We start from the raw sequence: 14,922 nt of genomic DNA on the forward strand, positions 1-14,922 counted from the left end.
TGTTCAGCTTGGAGAAGAGGAGGCTGAGGGGTGACCTCATCACAGTCTACAACTTCCTCAAGGAGGGCAGCGGAGGGGAAGGTGCTGATCTTCTCTCTCTGGTGACCAGTGATAGGACACAAGGAAATGGAATGAAGCTGCATCAGGGAAAGTTCAGATTGGACATTAGGAAAAGGTTCTTCACAGAGATGGTTGGTTGGTCACTGGAACGGGCTCCCTAGGGAAGTGGTCATGGCACCAAGCCTGTCAGAATTCTGGGAACATCTGGACGATGCTCTTAGTCTTATAGTTCAGTTTTAGGTAGTCCTGCGAGGAGCAGGGAGTTGGACTCAATGATCCTTATGGGTCCCTTCCAATCTGAGATTTTCTATGATTCTATGATTCTATGACTGTGGTGATGAAGTACAAGGCTCAGTCAGACAAACATCATGTTAGCGTACAGCTGACCCCTCTGATCCCTTTTTCTCTCTTTTTTTCTCACACTTTTTCCTCCATGTTTCACCTCAATTTCTTCCTTACTCTGCCTTTGATCCTTCCCCTAAACATCCTGCTGGGAGTATTGCACACTCCAACAATGTCTGTGTGAGCAGCTGTCAGACTTGCTCCTTTTCCTCACCCTTCCTTCTCCAATTTTTGTTATCTTGGTGCTTCAGGACCCACCCTGATCAGCCAAGGGGGAGCGTTAATTTTAATTGTTTTGATTGCTGTGTCTTTTCTGTTTGCAGGGCCCTCTGGGACCCCCAGGAGACAAAGGGTCATTGGTATAGTATGTCTTTCTAACTACACCCAGATTTTATGGGGTGGGGACAACCACATTAATTGTGTTACCTGTTACTTGTCTGCTATATTGAGTTGTGAGAAAGAGTTGATCCAGACTCTTGGCATGGTGACAACTTTTTCTTACCTGTCAATAGTCCTACAAAAGAAAGAATGAGTCACTTGTTTAACCCTTCATTCAAAAAAAGTATTTCAAGGCACATAATACAAAGCACACTGCTATGCCTTATAGCCAAGGCCTCAAAGGTTTAAAATAAGCCATTTTTAAGCATTTTTCTTACTTAAGTCTTACAGAAACCCCTGCATTTCAGTATTCAGCAAACACACTTAGTTCCTCAGCATGCAGTTTTACAAGGATGCAATCCATTGGTGTGAAACAAATAACTGTGTTCCATGGTCTCAGTACTCACTGGCATGAATTTCCAGCATGACAAGTCCTAGCCAGTGTACTAGCTTGGCACTGAGGAACTGGACCTTCTTTTCTCCTCTACAGTCCTGTGCTCAGTCATATTTTCTCCCTGCTCAAAAACTTGCCCCTATAGTCATTATTACCTTTCCAATCAAGGAATGTGAGGCTTGAATTTAGTGATGCACATAAAGTCTCTTGAGGCAAAGAAATGATTGATACTGTGATAGTGCAATGTGAGATTTAATTTTTTTTTCTTAAACTCTCTCATAGTTGTTTAACTGCTAGGTTTTTTTTTCCTGATAACTATTGGGTTGAGGATTTCTTCTCTTCAGCTAAGAAGCACCTCATAAGTATTGTTCACGTTACTGGGTTTGTCTGTTCTCTCCCTACCAGGGTCCCCGCGGTGTACCTGGTATCCCTGGACCACAGGGTCCTCCTGGCCAGGATGTAAGTAAAATAAAAGTGTAAGTGCTCAAGAAATTTGCCAATGCTCCAATCCGATTTCCCTAAAAATTGTGTTGATACTCAACTGCAGTCATTGAGTGTTACTAGGATGGTCCAATGACCATCCACCAAGTGGATCTCTTACAAGTTACAGTGTTGGGGGGGGAAACAGGCTAAAGAGGGTTGTCTCAAGGAAAGTGGCGGACTTTACCACTGAACCATTTTAAAATGACACTGGAGAAGGGACTTGGCAGCATACACTGTGGAACGATCCCACACTGGAAAAGGATGACTGTTAAGCTGTCTAGGAACTTCTTAGAAGCTGCTAAGTAACCTTTAATATTTCTATGAAAACAGGGCCATAGCTGTTAAAAAGCTCTTTGTGAGTTCATTTTGCTGCTGCTACTGTGCATGAGAGATGACATTTTAACCTCTTGGTGCGTTGTCCTCACTCCTGCCGTCTCAGCGGGTGAGTCATGGAGCTGAGGGATAGAGAGAAAGGTGGCAGACTCCCAGCTGGAAAGCTGACCCCTCTCGCTGCCCGGTTTTGTCGCAGTGTTGAATCAGAAAGAGGAGCGGCTTTTTTTTCTCTGCTGGTCAGCCAGCTCTGTGATGTGGAAACCAGTCCTGGAGGAAAACCATCAAGGGGGCTCTGAAGATTTTGAAAGGCTTGATCTTTGCATTTAGGCCTGTTGATGGAACGCTGTGGGGAGGGGGCAGTGGCCTTCTGTAACTCCCCTTCTCAGCGCTGCTTTATGATGCTGTCATGTCTGAAATGGGTACCAGTTTTCACGAAGTCCATGGCAAGCGATTTTCAACCCTAGTGTGGCTTCATTGACGTACATCAGCTGGCCTAAAGGGTGTACTTTCCTATGGATGGATCTCCTTTCCTCCTGCAGTGTTTGGAAAAGAAGGTCTAGTTTTCTTCCACCTCCTTTGGCACAAGACAAATGATTATGGCCAGTGTATGCCTCCACAGCCCATGACAGTAAAAATGGTCCTTTGCCTCCATCACCCTGTGCCCCTGAGCAGTCACAGATTCAGGATTGATTGTGTCCTGCTGACTGCCCCTACATCTCCCCATCTTGTCTCAGATGTCTGAGATTTTTAATCAAGAGGTTTTAAACAGGAGGTACAATAGATGGGTTTATTACAACTGTATTGTGTGAAGAGAGTGCCAGAGCCAGCTTTTCTGAGTCTCTTTCTGGCTCTACTCAGATCAGCGTTGACTGGTTAGCTCTTGGAGAGGCAGTATTACAGTCTTTATCTCTTTCCTTTTCCCCGCAGATTTCCCAAACAGAACCATTCCTTATGGTACTTATAAAACACATCCTCTCTTACACTAACTGTTTTAATTGCACTCAGTATGTCTTTTAGGAGCTCTCTGTATTCTGGTTGATCACCTGTTAAGCAATTCTACCTGTGTTTCAAGAAGGTAAATGTAACTACAGGGCACATTCCAATATTTCTTGGTATAACAGCAAGGATACCTATTTTGACAAGATCATGCATTTGCAGTTTCTTGATCTCCACTTTAATTTATGACTAGTACAAAGGATTTTTTGTTCTGCTTTTGAAATCTTGTGTATCAATGCAGTATTCCTGTATTCTTTGAAGCATGCCCATTTTTGTACTCTGCTGTGTTTAAACAGTATGTCACCAGTTAGGAAAGCTCCGATTTGAATTGCTAATATGAATTTGCCATGCAACTCCCAAGCCATTCAGTGGCAATAGGCTTAATGACTTGCCTCAGTGTCTTGGTTTTTGCTGTGGCCTTTGCAAATGTATTCCATAGTTTTTTCTGAGACTGAATAATTCTTTTATATCACATTTACATACATTAGGTTGTTCTCTGCATTATTTTTTCCAGTTGCAGACTCACCAGATGCTCTTGGAAGTGTCTGCTATAAGTTGTTGTACTCTCTGATACTGCAAATCAGATTTACAGTTGTATTTGGGGAGGTGGAAGAGTCAATACTTCTTTTGCGATAGCTTTGGCCAGAATTATCTCCCATCGGTGAATAGATCAGTTTTTTTATACATGACTACATTCTAGCTTCTTTCTAGTGCCCTAAAAGCATGTACCATATTTTTTGCAATAGCACTGCCCAGGGTCACCTTTTGAAACATCTGTTGGCAACTCAATGAAATATCAAGAGTTCTCAGGACAGTGTCTTGTTTTATTAAAATTTAGGTTTTGAAAATCCTTGTGTAGGTTTACAATACAGTTGTGCTGGTTTGGCTTTGTTCTGTTCCTCTTAGCAAAAGACTTGGTGTTTACTTGTCCTCTAGAGTTCACTGTGTCCATAAATCCCTACAGATTGTCTTCTTCTGGGACAAAGCTGGGACATATAGTCTTGTCACATACACGTTTTTTTTTGTCTTTAAATTTGCATTTTTTTCTGATTAACTAAAGCTCCAATTCTTAAAGCCTGAAAAGTGCTTTCTCTAGGATTTTTTGTGGTCTTTGTTTTTCCCTATAGTAGGACTAATTTGTTCCATAACAGGATTACTACTTATTGTGCCTACTTTCATGCCCTCAATTACTTCAAATATTACTTGCACTTGCTTTTGGAAAAAAAAAAAATCCAAATCACATTTTAAGCTGGCAGTGTTCCTGTACTGAATATTAAAAAAACATAGCCTTAAGTACCTTCTTTCAGAGAAATTGGCCAATCTCAGATTCTGAGAGTTACAAAAAATATTTCTACATGTTAAGTGATGTTATGTGCATGGCCACCTCCTCCAGCTGCGCCAGACCAGGTCCCTCCTGCCTGGCCTCTGTTGCCCAGGACCCGGGGTCTCTGTCCAAGTGAAGGGATGCAGCTGCTGCTTTGCCATTTGCAGGTTCAACCAGTAACGAAGCTGTGCATGAATCCCAGAAATACAGACATGGACACACAGACACAGAGGACACTGACATGGCTGATTACACAGGTTGCCACAGACAAGGCGCTGGCTTCAACAGCACCTACATACAGGACTCAAATACAGCATAAGCACAGACAGCCAAGTCCCCTCCTTCTCTTCAGCTGGCAGAGACAGAAGGTCACTAGTGATGGCACACACATACACTACTCTTTAGGTTCCCAAGCACACACATATTTGCAGATCCTTCGAGCATTGGCACAGCCCCTCTGTCCTGGCACCCCTGCCCAGATCCCAGACCCCCTTACCCGCCCCACAGGTCCCCTACCTGCCTGCTGGTCCAGCCTGATGCTCTCTGCAAATGTGCAACACTCATCCACTTGTCCCTCGCGCACTCCACACTCGCGGTTCCCCATGGGCATACCAGCATGGACCCCCTGCCCACCTGACACCGCGGCCTGGACCCAAGTCCCCCTACTTGCCAGCAGGTCCAGCTTGAAGTTTGCTGATGAATGCACACCCACCTACACACACACACCAGGACTGGGGTAGATACAGACACTTGCCCCATCCCAGCTGGCACCAGGCACATGGGCTGTGACCTGTGGTCCCACGCCAGCCACCGGCGTGGAGCCCCTCACTCACCTTGCTCATGCTGGTCCCTCCAGTAGGTGGTTTTGGGAACACACACCATTCCCGCCCCAGTGGCTGGAGGTTAAAGACCCCTGCACTCACTCTAGTAGCTGACAACAGAGGCTGGGGGAGCCTACACCCCCAATCTGACTCCAGTAGCTGGCACCAGTTTTGACTCACACGCACACAGAGGTCCCGCCAGTAGCTGGCACTTAGTCCTTGCAGCACACATGCACATTATGCAGAGAGATAGTTAAGAAAAGGTTTAATAAGAAGATATAAGATGATAGGACAAACCATGGTGATCAGGTGCAGGGCTCAGCCAGACAAGTGCACTGACCAGCCCCATTTTACGCATGACCGGCCCCTTTTATACCCTTTTCTGTCTACCCCCTTGTTTGTTCCTCTCTGCTGCCCCTTTCCCTGCACGTCCCCTCATACATCTCCACAGCTCTATCAATTCCTGCACCCCTCCCAGTTCAGGGTCCCCCTGGTTTACAGTCCTATCACTTGCAAAGTCCAGGTTGATCTTCCTGGAAGTGCAGCCTGTGGTTTCTTGATAGCCCATCAATTAGTGTGAGTGGCAAGGTTTGTTTCTTGTTAGGGTATGTCTTGATATATTTTGTTTCCGATTTCCTCCTTTTCCCTTAGCTTCCAAAGTGACAAGGTCCTGGATCAGATAACCTTGCTGGAATAAACGCTCTCACTCTCCCACATGCCCTCATCAATTAGTGTGACTGTCCAGGTTTGGTTCCCATCACTGTCTCCCTTATTTGTCGGTCAGGTTTGTGTCCCTGTATGTTCTTATTTATGGCTTCCTCCTTATTTTTCCTTGTTGCATTGAAAAAGGTCCTTGACCAGATACCGTTAAAGGAGCAGACACTCTCTGGCCAAATATCCTTACACTACACATTTTTTGGGAAGCATCCACTCTCCTCTGTCTGTCTGCTGGGAGATAAAATGTTTCTGTTTAACATATCTACTTAGCTCCCTTGGATTAGAAAACAGTCTGAATGAGACATTCTCTTGTCCTACTACTAGCAGTGACGGCACCCATTTAATAGGCTCTTTCTGTATTTTGATTATGACAATTTTAATTAACATAAACAGAATTAATCACTTTTTAATTATGTAAATTATTTATGATAACTAAGTTCCAGTATTACCGGGAAGTTAATCTTCCCCTGCATTTATTTTCATAATTACAAAAACTTTGTGGCTGTATACATTACTGCCATCGGATCTGAAAAGCAGAGTTTTCTGTTATGGGGTTGATTTTCCCATTCAGTTAGAAGGACAGTTCCAAGGAGCCTTTGTGGGTTTTTTAGGGTACATACACCCCAAAACAAAGTACACTTATTAAACCTCCTATTGGCTTTTTATTCCTGGGACTTATAAACGATTTAAGCTATTGCATTTCAAGTTTAATTTTCAGTCTTGTAACAGAACTACCCCACCATAAGCCTGTGTGACTGGTTTCCTTATACAGTTTCTCTTTCTTTTATTTTCACGTACATCACTTACCTGAGCATCATTTTTCAGTGTGTCATCTGCACAGCTTCCATCAGTTCCCAGTTAGAGAGCATTCCTGTGTGTCAGATTTTGCAGAGTGATAGAGTACTCTGGATCCCGTGCATCGTACCTCCTCATTGCTGACATCTTTTTCCTGGACTGGTATGCTGTACCACTCACTGGATGCTCCACTTTGTGCCAGCCACTGTTGGCTGCAAACTCCTGAAAGTGTTCAAGCTTTACGAGCTTTCCAACAGTGGTTGTTATTTGGGTCTGTGCATGTTCCCACATCGCATTAGCAACATTTCTTTTCAGTGCCATGCAGTTTTTTGGGCAGACTCTTTTAAGTTCCTTTTTTTTATTTTCTGGCATTCTCTTTTCCAGTTTCCTCCCCTGTTAGTCAGCTTGTTAGATGCAGTTATATCCTCCGTGCCTTCCTTCTAGCATTTTCATTCTGCTCTGAGTAATGTTTGTAGCTTGTTGTCAGCCTTTTCTAACTCCAGGCCTCTATAGTACAGCAATCTTTCCTCTAGTTTGGGCTCTGCTTCCAGTTGCCTGTTCTCTGATAATGCAGCATGCTGAGGTGCCATCATCCTACATCTGGTTGTTCATTTCAGCTCAGACAAGCATTCTTCAAAGAACACTCTCTTTTTGCAGTCTTGTACCTTTCAACTGTTCCTGCGGATGCAGTAGTTTTCAGATTTGTCAGCCATGGCACATAGCTTAATTTCTTATCCTAGCTTCTTTGCACCCTGTTAAAGACGTCACCAGCTCCACATCATACAGCGTTCAAGAAAATAGATCCATCCCTTTTTCTCACAAGGCAGCTGGATACAGGAATTCAGGAGAGAATGGTTTGGGGAAATCCCACCCAGTCCAACTTAAAACATCACTGCAAGGATCCTTGCGATGCAGATTTCTGTCACCATCTGGACAGTGGCCAACCGTCCTGTTCAAAAGATTCGGTTTCCCATGTAAGCATTACTTTATGCAAAGATTCAAAAATAATCCTTTGTTTTGTTTTGTTTGTTGTTGTTTTGTTTTGTTTTGTTTTTTACACAAACTAATAACTTGCTAATGACAGGCAAGAGATGCCTATTGAGCCGGGGGGTGTCCCTTTTCCAAACCATGACTTCCTGGACCTTAAATTCTAAGGATGTTGGTCATTTCTATGCCTTCATCTCATGGAAACTGATACCAATACATCCCCACAAACAAACAAACAAAAAGGCTCATTGCTATTTCAGGTGCAAGGGACCTGTTTGCAAGGCTCATGCAAAGCAAGGTCTTGATTTTGCATGTTACAGGTGTCTTCAGGGATTTAAATCTTCATCCTTCACACTATTGCAGTTCATAGTGTTTCCTGTGACCAGAAGACAAGCTAAAGCAATTTCAGTCTTTGTGTGACTCACATGAATTTAACAAGGTCACACAGTAGATAAGTGAGATTTAGGAGGGGTTCAGAGGACGCTGAAGTTGCAGATATTTAAAGGAGTTTACTGTTTGTCACATGCAAGGAGCAGCGGTGCTTAGTGGCAGAAAGTAAAACGTGTGCTAGTCCAGAGCAGTCAGCAGAGTGTGGGAGCAACCAGGGGGTTACTGTATGATAATTTCACAGTCTTTTCTTTCTCTTGATCTGTAGGGTCTACCTGGAAATCCAGGGGAAAGAGGACCTCCTGGAAAACCAGTATGTAACTTCACTTCTATATTACTACTTCCTTTTAACTCAGTTTCCACCAGTTCACCTCACCTCAGAAGTGCACTTCAGTGCATTTCCACTGCTGCTCTTCCCAGCATAGCAACTGGGAAAACACTAAGAACCACTAAGGGGTTATGATAAAAATATCTGTGATGGCTTTGGAACAGTGTGAAAATAACTGGATATCCTGCATGTAAATAAAAGCCAAAATTTTACAAGCGGTGTCTTCGCACCACTATGCAGTACCCTCAGCAAGATCTCATCTCAGGTGTGATGAAGTGCATTGACAATGTAGGGCAGGAAGTATGTGTTTGGCCCAGTGAGTCCTAGGCAGAGCAAGGGAAACCAATGAGAGTCCATAAGCATGTTCAGGAAAATTTCTTATACCTTGATGCCTTTTAAAATTGCCTGAGATAATGAATTTCTCATTCCACAGGGTTCCTCACCCCTGCTCTCTCCAGAGGACATAAATCTATTAGTAAAGGTAATCAGCCTTTGATGATGGGGGGAGTTTATCTGTACGTTTGATTCAGACCTGACTAACACTCTGTGATGGGAAAGTGTCTGAGCTACAAGTGCAAAAGGTGCCTTTTGTGCCACTCTGTCAAAGCTTGAACTTGCAGGTCTCCTACTTGCACTGGTATTGGGACGCTAGAGCACATGCTGCAGATCAAAATCAAATGCCTTTTGACCACCCCCAGCGGTGAAATAACCTACAAAGATCTTTATAGCATGGTGTATGTTACAAAAGCTCTGAGACTTTTTCAGCTCTTTCCGAGGTATGCATTCCCAAGGAGAAATAAACCCTGTCAAACTGTATTACCTAAACAAGAAAATGGAAAGCATTTTAATAAAATGTCTGATTTTTCACATATACCTTCAACAGTGACTGGAGTAGTTTTGAGCTGTGGGTGCAAAGTCAGTTTGCACAGTGCATCTAAAAGGATGCAGGTAATTAACCCCAGATGCACCCATGTTTCAAAAGTGATGATCTGTCTGTCTGCTTTTACTCTCCATGTAGAGAATTGTCTGGGAAATAAGTCAGTATTTGATAGGTGTTGACTGCAAAATCTTTACAGATTTACATGGGCTGAGTTGGGAAGTTTTTTAAGCAGTCTTGGGACATGGCAAGAAATAATTTCTTATTGATTAAAAGAAACTAAAAAATTACCTTTTTTTATCAACCCCATTAACAAAAGGACCCTTTTAAGATTGCTACCGTGAAATGCCTTCATTGAAGAGCTGTCTTCCTTATGGAGCCAAGTATTTTTCTGGAGATTTCACTGTATGGTATTGTTTGGGATTTCTGATCAGGACAATAGCAAGAGACTGATTTTTCGGTACAGGATGTCATTTTGATGTTCCTTTGTTTTCTTCCTTTGATTATGTTATGGTTAAACACACTCATATGCCTTGCATATTCTTTCTGCTTGGTATTTTTTCACTCCAGACTTGGTACAGATCTATATAAAGCAGCACCCTGAAATCACAGATGAAATTAGGGCTCTGTTGTTCTGGGTGTTTCTCAAGCACTTATATTGTAAGTAGATAAATATGCATGTAGGGACTGAGACTTAGACAGTTTACCCCACAATTTTGCAATGGATCATTGACAGAGTTGGGTGTTGGAGCAGGTCTCCTAACTCTCGGCCTGACGATCTGTCTGTTGTGCTACCCTGTCTTTTATAGGCAGGATTCACCCCGCTTTTGCTGAAGGGAGTCTGCCTTCGAAATGGAAATGTCATACCCATGGTATTTCATTTCTTGAGGATAGTAGAAATGTAAAGACTACTGAGATGATGCTTCAAAGAGTTTTGGAAGGAGGGAGGTAGTAACTCTCCATGACAGAATTTGGCCAGGACACTGTGACATTCACTTGGTCTTCACGAACTCCATTGGATGAGTTCTCCTTGGCCATACTAGCTGCTGAATACGGTTTCCCTTGCAGAACACCCTCTCTGACATTGTGCTGCACCTAGGTTTTCCCTAGCAATTTGCCCTCTGAGTAGTAACCCAGCTCTTTCAGACTGTTGTAGACACACTTTTCTAGTAGTCTTGTAGCTTCAAAACAAGGTTGTCCTTGGTAGTCTTGCTTTGCAGCTCTGACCTCCACATTAGGAAGAGCTTTTCCTTGGTTTCTTGATCCTGGATGATCAGTTAGGACCTGTCCAACTAGAACCGATAGTAAACTCCCCATGGGAGCATGTGTGAGCTCAGCTGCTGACCTCCACGCTGCCCTCATTTCAGTTCTGTAAGGCAAAGTAACCAAGGTCCTACCCAGTGTGGTCAAACTGCGAAGGCCTACATATTATACTAGCACCACACTGCTGCATTCGTAATGGGTGTCTGTAGGGTCTGCTAAGTGCCTTCAGTCTATTGCTTATTTATTTCTCCATGTTCTCTCCTAGGATGTGTGCAGTGAATGCCCTCCTGGCCCACCAGGACTGCCAGGCATCCCGGGTTTCAAAGGTGATAAAGGTCTCCGAGGACCACCAGGTAGAGATGGCCAGGATGGGAAAATGGTAAGAGAGCTGGGGAAGTGACCATGCCTTGGGTGTGGTGTAACCTTGTTTTCCTTATAATATTTTTAGATGGTTGATTTTTTTTTTTTTTTCCAACAACCTATTGAATCTTTTTTAGATGTCTGTGGAGTCAATGGACTAAACTAGTGTTTACCTCTACCTCTTCTGCATTGCAGGGGAATGCTGGTCCCAGAGGTCCTGCAGGCCCACCTGGGCTGGATGGCCCAAAGGTTGGTTGGTTTTCTTCAGTTGTCTAATGAAAACTTACTTGTGGCTAGCTAGTACACTGGCTGAAGCAGGATCTAGGTGGCATCCATCTCTGTGTAAAGCAGTAGGACTGGCCTGTTGGGTGGGCGCTGTACTGTCAATTCGCTGGAGTGCCACATGCACGCAGGACTGCACAGCTCCCCACATGAACACTGTTTCACTTAAATAGTGTCTTCTACCATTCTTTGTTCAGACACACACACACACAAGTGAAGGGCCTGATTCTTGATGTTGAATTTCACTACATTGGTGTTTTGATGACAGATAAGGACTTGAGAGAAAATTTCAATCCAAATCAGGTGAGGAAGAAATTAAAGCCTCAGCAGTAGCCACCCTGCCTGTTCCTCTCCACTTTGAATCCTGTATGCCTGAATCACTTAAATTAAGGGTGATGCAATGGGCTGCTGGGCTCCATATACACTATCTGCCATAGTGGTTTTATCCACCTACTCTGAATGTTTCCTGAAACACGCTATAGGAAGAACTCCTTGTTTCAGCTATATGCTTCTGCCTAACGGTCTAGGGACAGAGGCCAACATAAAACTTCCAGTGTCTGAAGGATTCCAATAATGTCACATTTTAAGCATTTCCCATGAAGTGGTCTGTCATCAGTCTGCTCACAATGCCAGTGCCTGGTCACAATCAAAACCTTTACAACTGCCTAATGTGGAATAAATCAAAACAAATCAGTGGAGGGAGAGATAAGGTGATGTCATGATGGACCACAGTTTCCTCCAGACTTCCCTGCATTACTGACCTACTGTCTAAAACAGCTTCTGCTATTTTAAAATCTTTGTATTTGCACTTATTAGAGTGTAGGACAAGCTAATAGACATTCATGAATTAATTTTGTATCTTGCAATTAAAAGTGCGGTGGGGAGAGCAATAGAGTCTCAAAAGTAAATATAGGGTTGATCAGAATGGAAGTATGTTTCAGGATAAAATTTGCAAAAGAATTAGTAACCCATAAAGACAATAACTGGCAGAAAGGCCAAGCAGTCTGAGGGATAACATGTCTGCTCCTTTCTTATTTGCTACGAGAAAGCATAGATTTGGGCAGCAAGATTGAATATTTAGGTGAAGTAACAGGACCAATTTTAAACTGTACATGTGCATAAAATAAAATCAAGTAATTGATAAATAGTCTAACTTGTATTCATTAAAAAGGCAGATTCACAGAATTTGCATATGTTAAAAGAAAATGTTGTAAGACCCCTAAGAAGGTGCAAACACAAAGACAGTCTTTGTGACTCCTTTCTAAATACATTAGGAGGGTCCTCACAGTGAAAGACCCAAAGAGCTCTGCACTTTTCAAGATGTGGTATATTGTCCTTACCAACACCATCCAAACTAATATTAGGTCCCATTCTGAAACAGAGCAGTAGAACTGCAGGTCTTTGCTCACGAGCAGCTTCACGCCTTCTGGCAATATGAATTAGGCCTCTTTTAATTAATAAATAGCAGCCCTCGCTCCCCCACTTGTCTCCTAGCTCTCATGTAGTAAACCAGAGTATTATTTCCATGGCCAGCAATTCATTAGTGTTCTGTGCATTGTTCATAATTTGTTCCCCATCATCTCGGTATTTGTCACTGTCTGAGACTCATCTTGCCTCACTTTAAGCACTGATAATACAGACATCTACATTTGAGTTAGCTGCCTCTGTTCTGTTGTCACTAGGACAGAAAGAGAGAGAGAAAGAGGGGGTATGAATTTTCTGACTGCACCTTAGAAATGCCATTTTTATTGCTGCTGTCCCTGAAGGGAGAGGAGACTACTAGCTCGTACTGTGGACACCTCTGTTGGGCCAGATGATGCCTTATCAAGACCTGATTTAGTGAAGTTCCTAACAACCTGTCTACTTTCTAAGGATGTGGAAGTCCTCTTCGTGTCCATGAGACTAACACATAAAAAAAAGGGCTATGCTGGGTCTGCCCAAAGGCCATTCTTCACATATATTCCTGGATCCAACATTGGTAGTGAAAGTCTAGGGAAGAATTTAAGAGGAGGGCGAGTAGGACTCAGTCCTAATTTATGTGTTTTATGGTCAAATGTCCAAGTGCTTTATGAAATAGGTCAAAAAGCTGATACAATACTGAATCTAAGTGACTTTCAATGGCTTTTTTTTTCATTATCAGGGTGCTAAAGGAGACCGTGGTATGACTGGGGATGCAGGAGAAAAAGGTGAACAGGTAAAAACAGAGTGTGGTTTCCAACAGTGCTGTCACTGTGATTGTTCCTTCATCAATAACTCCTATGATGTTGGTAGAGGAATACCCTTCTCAGAGGCAGAGGAGGAAGATGGGAGCTCTTCATCGCTGATAAACCTCAAATGGGCTATGCTGAAGAGTGGAACTGTAGCAGTCCTCCACAGGCTTCCATCCCCATCTCCAGTAAAAACCTTCCCTTATGATCTGTTTCCTCACCTCTAGATTGGATACATTCAATTCTCTACATTACCCAACCTTTAGTTATTTCCCCAGATAATGCCTAGATGAGATCCAGGAGGTCCGGCATCTTTGGGTTGAAAAAGCCAGTATTTGTCCTAGAAGATGAATGTAAGGATGACCTCTTTTAGGAGGGACTGAGATGCCAGAGGAAAGAGGAGGATGGTCTAAATTAAAGCAAACTTTCGTACTTAGTTTTGCCAAGGGCTGAGTCAATTTTTTAACATGCAAATCAGCACCTTTTCAATGAGATTTGTAGGATATTTAAACAGGTTTGGTTTCCTGCCTGATCTCCTGCCTTGTACAATTCCACAATATCTGTTCTCATCTCCCATTAGTATAGACTAAAGTACACATTAGAAAAAGTACACTTTAAATCTAACTATGTTTATTTCTGAAGCGCATGCTTTGAAAACCAAGGTTTTGCTTTAAAAAGCCATGGTTCCTTATTTCCTTATAACCAGCTCTCTGTGTATTGTCTCATTGATGTTACCTAACAATGTTCAATCACCAGTTAACTTTTGTACAACTAGAGATGTGAACAATGCATAAAGAAAGTCTCTCTTTTCATTCTGCAGGGCCACCCTGGAATACCTGGCTTCTCAGGGGCTCCTGGAAACCCTGGTCCACCTGTAAGTTCCTCTGTTGCAAAGATGGTCCTGTATTTTCCTTACTAATAAAGGTTGTTGCAAGCTCCGTATGGAAGAAAGGACCATTCCCACCTGTCTGTGCATTGCATTTGCATTTTCCAGCGGGTTCCTAATGGTCCCCTGAGTGTCATAGAGTTCCCCACTCACGATGATTGCTATTTAACACATTGGCCACTTTTCACTGATTGCTTCAACTCATTCTGTAAATTGATGCTAAGCTTCAGTCGCTCTCTTTATACAAGGCAATGATCATGAAAACTCTTTCACAGAGACTACTTAGTAGTATGTGTATAGGTGTTTTCTTGTATGTGGAATAAGTTGTCAGTCTAGAACGAGCAGATCTAAAAGTATTTTAGTTCTCAATTTTACACAGTGGTATGAGACTGGATTTTCTCCAATTTTCATATGCTGTGGGTTACTTTTGAATTAAAAAGCCTTTTACGTGTGTCCCTCTCCATCACAGTCCTCATTCCTAGCTCTACTCTCTCCGCGAATACAGTTACGCTTCTTTGTATTTAAAAAGGGGTGACAGTGCAGAAGCAGGGCTGAAATAACTTGGCTCTCCTGCTTGTGGTATCACCGCTTATGCCCTCCAAGAGTTGGGACTTTTCCTGAGCAAAGGGCTTTTCTTTCCAATCCGCCTTTCTTTGCCCACAGTCACCACCACTCATATTGCTGCTTACGGTGCAGTTTGGC

General features: G+C 43.0%; 1 protein-coding gene across 1 annotated transcript in view; it reads left to right on the plus strand.

The window, feature by feature from the left end:
- The window catches only part of COL22A1 (collagen type XXII alpha 1 chain), a 214,455-nt gene that overhangs the window by 179,597 nt on the left and 19,936 nt on the right, over positions 1-14,922 (plus strand). The window contains exons 41-48 of the mRNA XM_009285084.1: positions 726-761; positions 1,580-1,633; positions 8,286-8,330; positions 8,779-8,826; positions 10,751-10,864; positions 11,041-11,094; positions 13,268-13,321; positions 14,155-14,208. Of these exons, the coding sequence (XP_009283359.1) occupies positions 726-761; positions 1,580-1,633; positions 8,286-8,330; positions 8,779-8,826; positions 10,751-10,864; positions 11,041-11,094; positions 13,268-13,321; positions 14,155-14,208 (459 nt within the window). The remainder of the gene's footprint in view (positions 1-725; positions 762-1,579; positions 1,634-8,285; positions 8,331-8,778; positions 8,827-10,750; positions 10,865-11,040; positions 11,095-13,267; positions 13,322-14,154; positions 14,209-14,922) is intronic.

This window comes from Aptenodytes forsteri, unplaced genomic scaffold, assembly GCF_000699145.1.
Source record: "Aptenodytes forsteri isolate BGI_AS27 unplaced genomic scaffold, ASM69914v1 Scaffold182, whole genome shotgun sequence".
NCBI classification, from domain to species: domain Eukaryota; kingdom Metazoa; phylum Chordata; class Aves; order Sphenisciformes; family Spheniscidae; genus Aptenodytes; species Aptenodytes forsteri.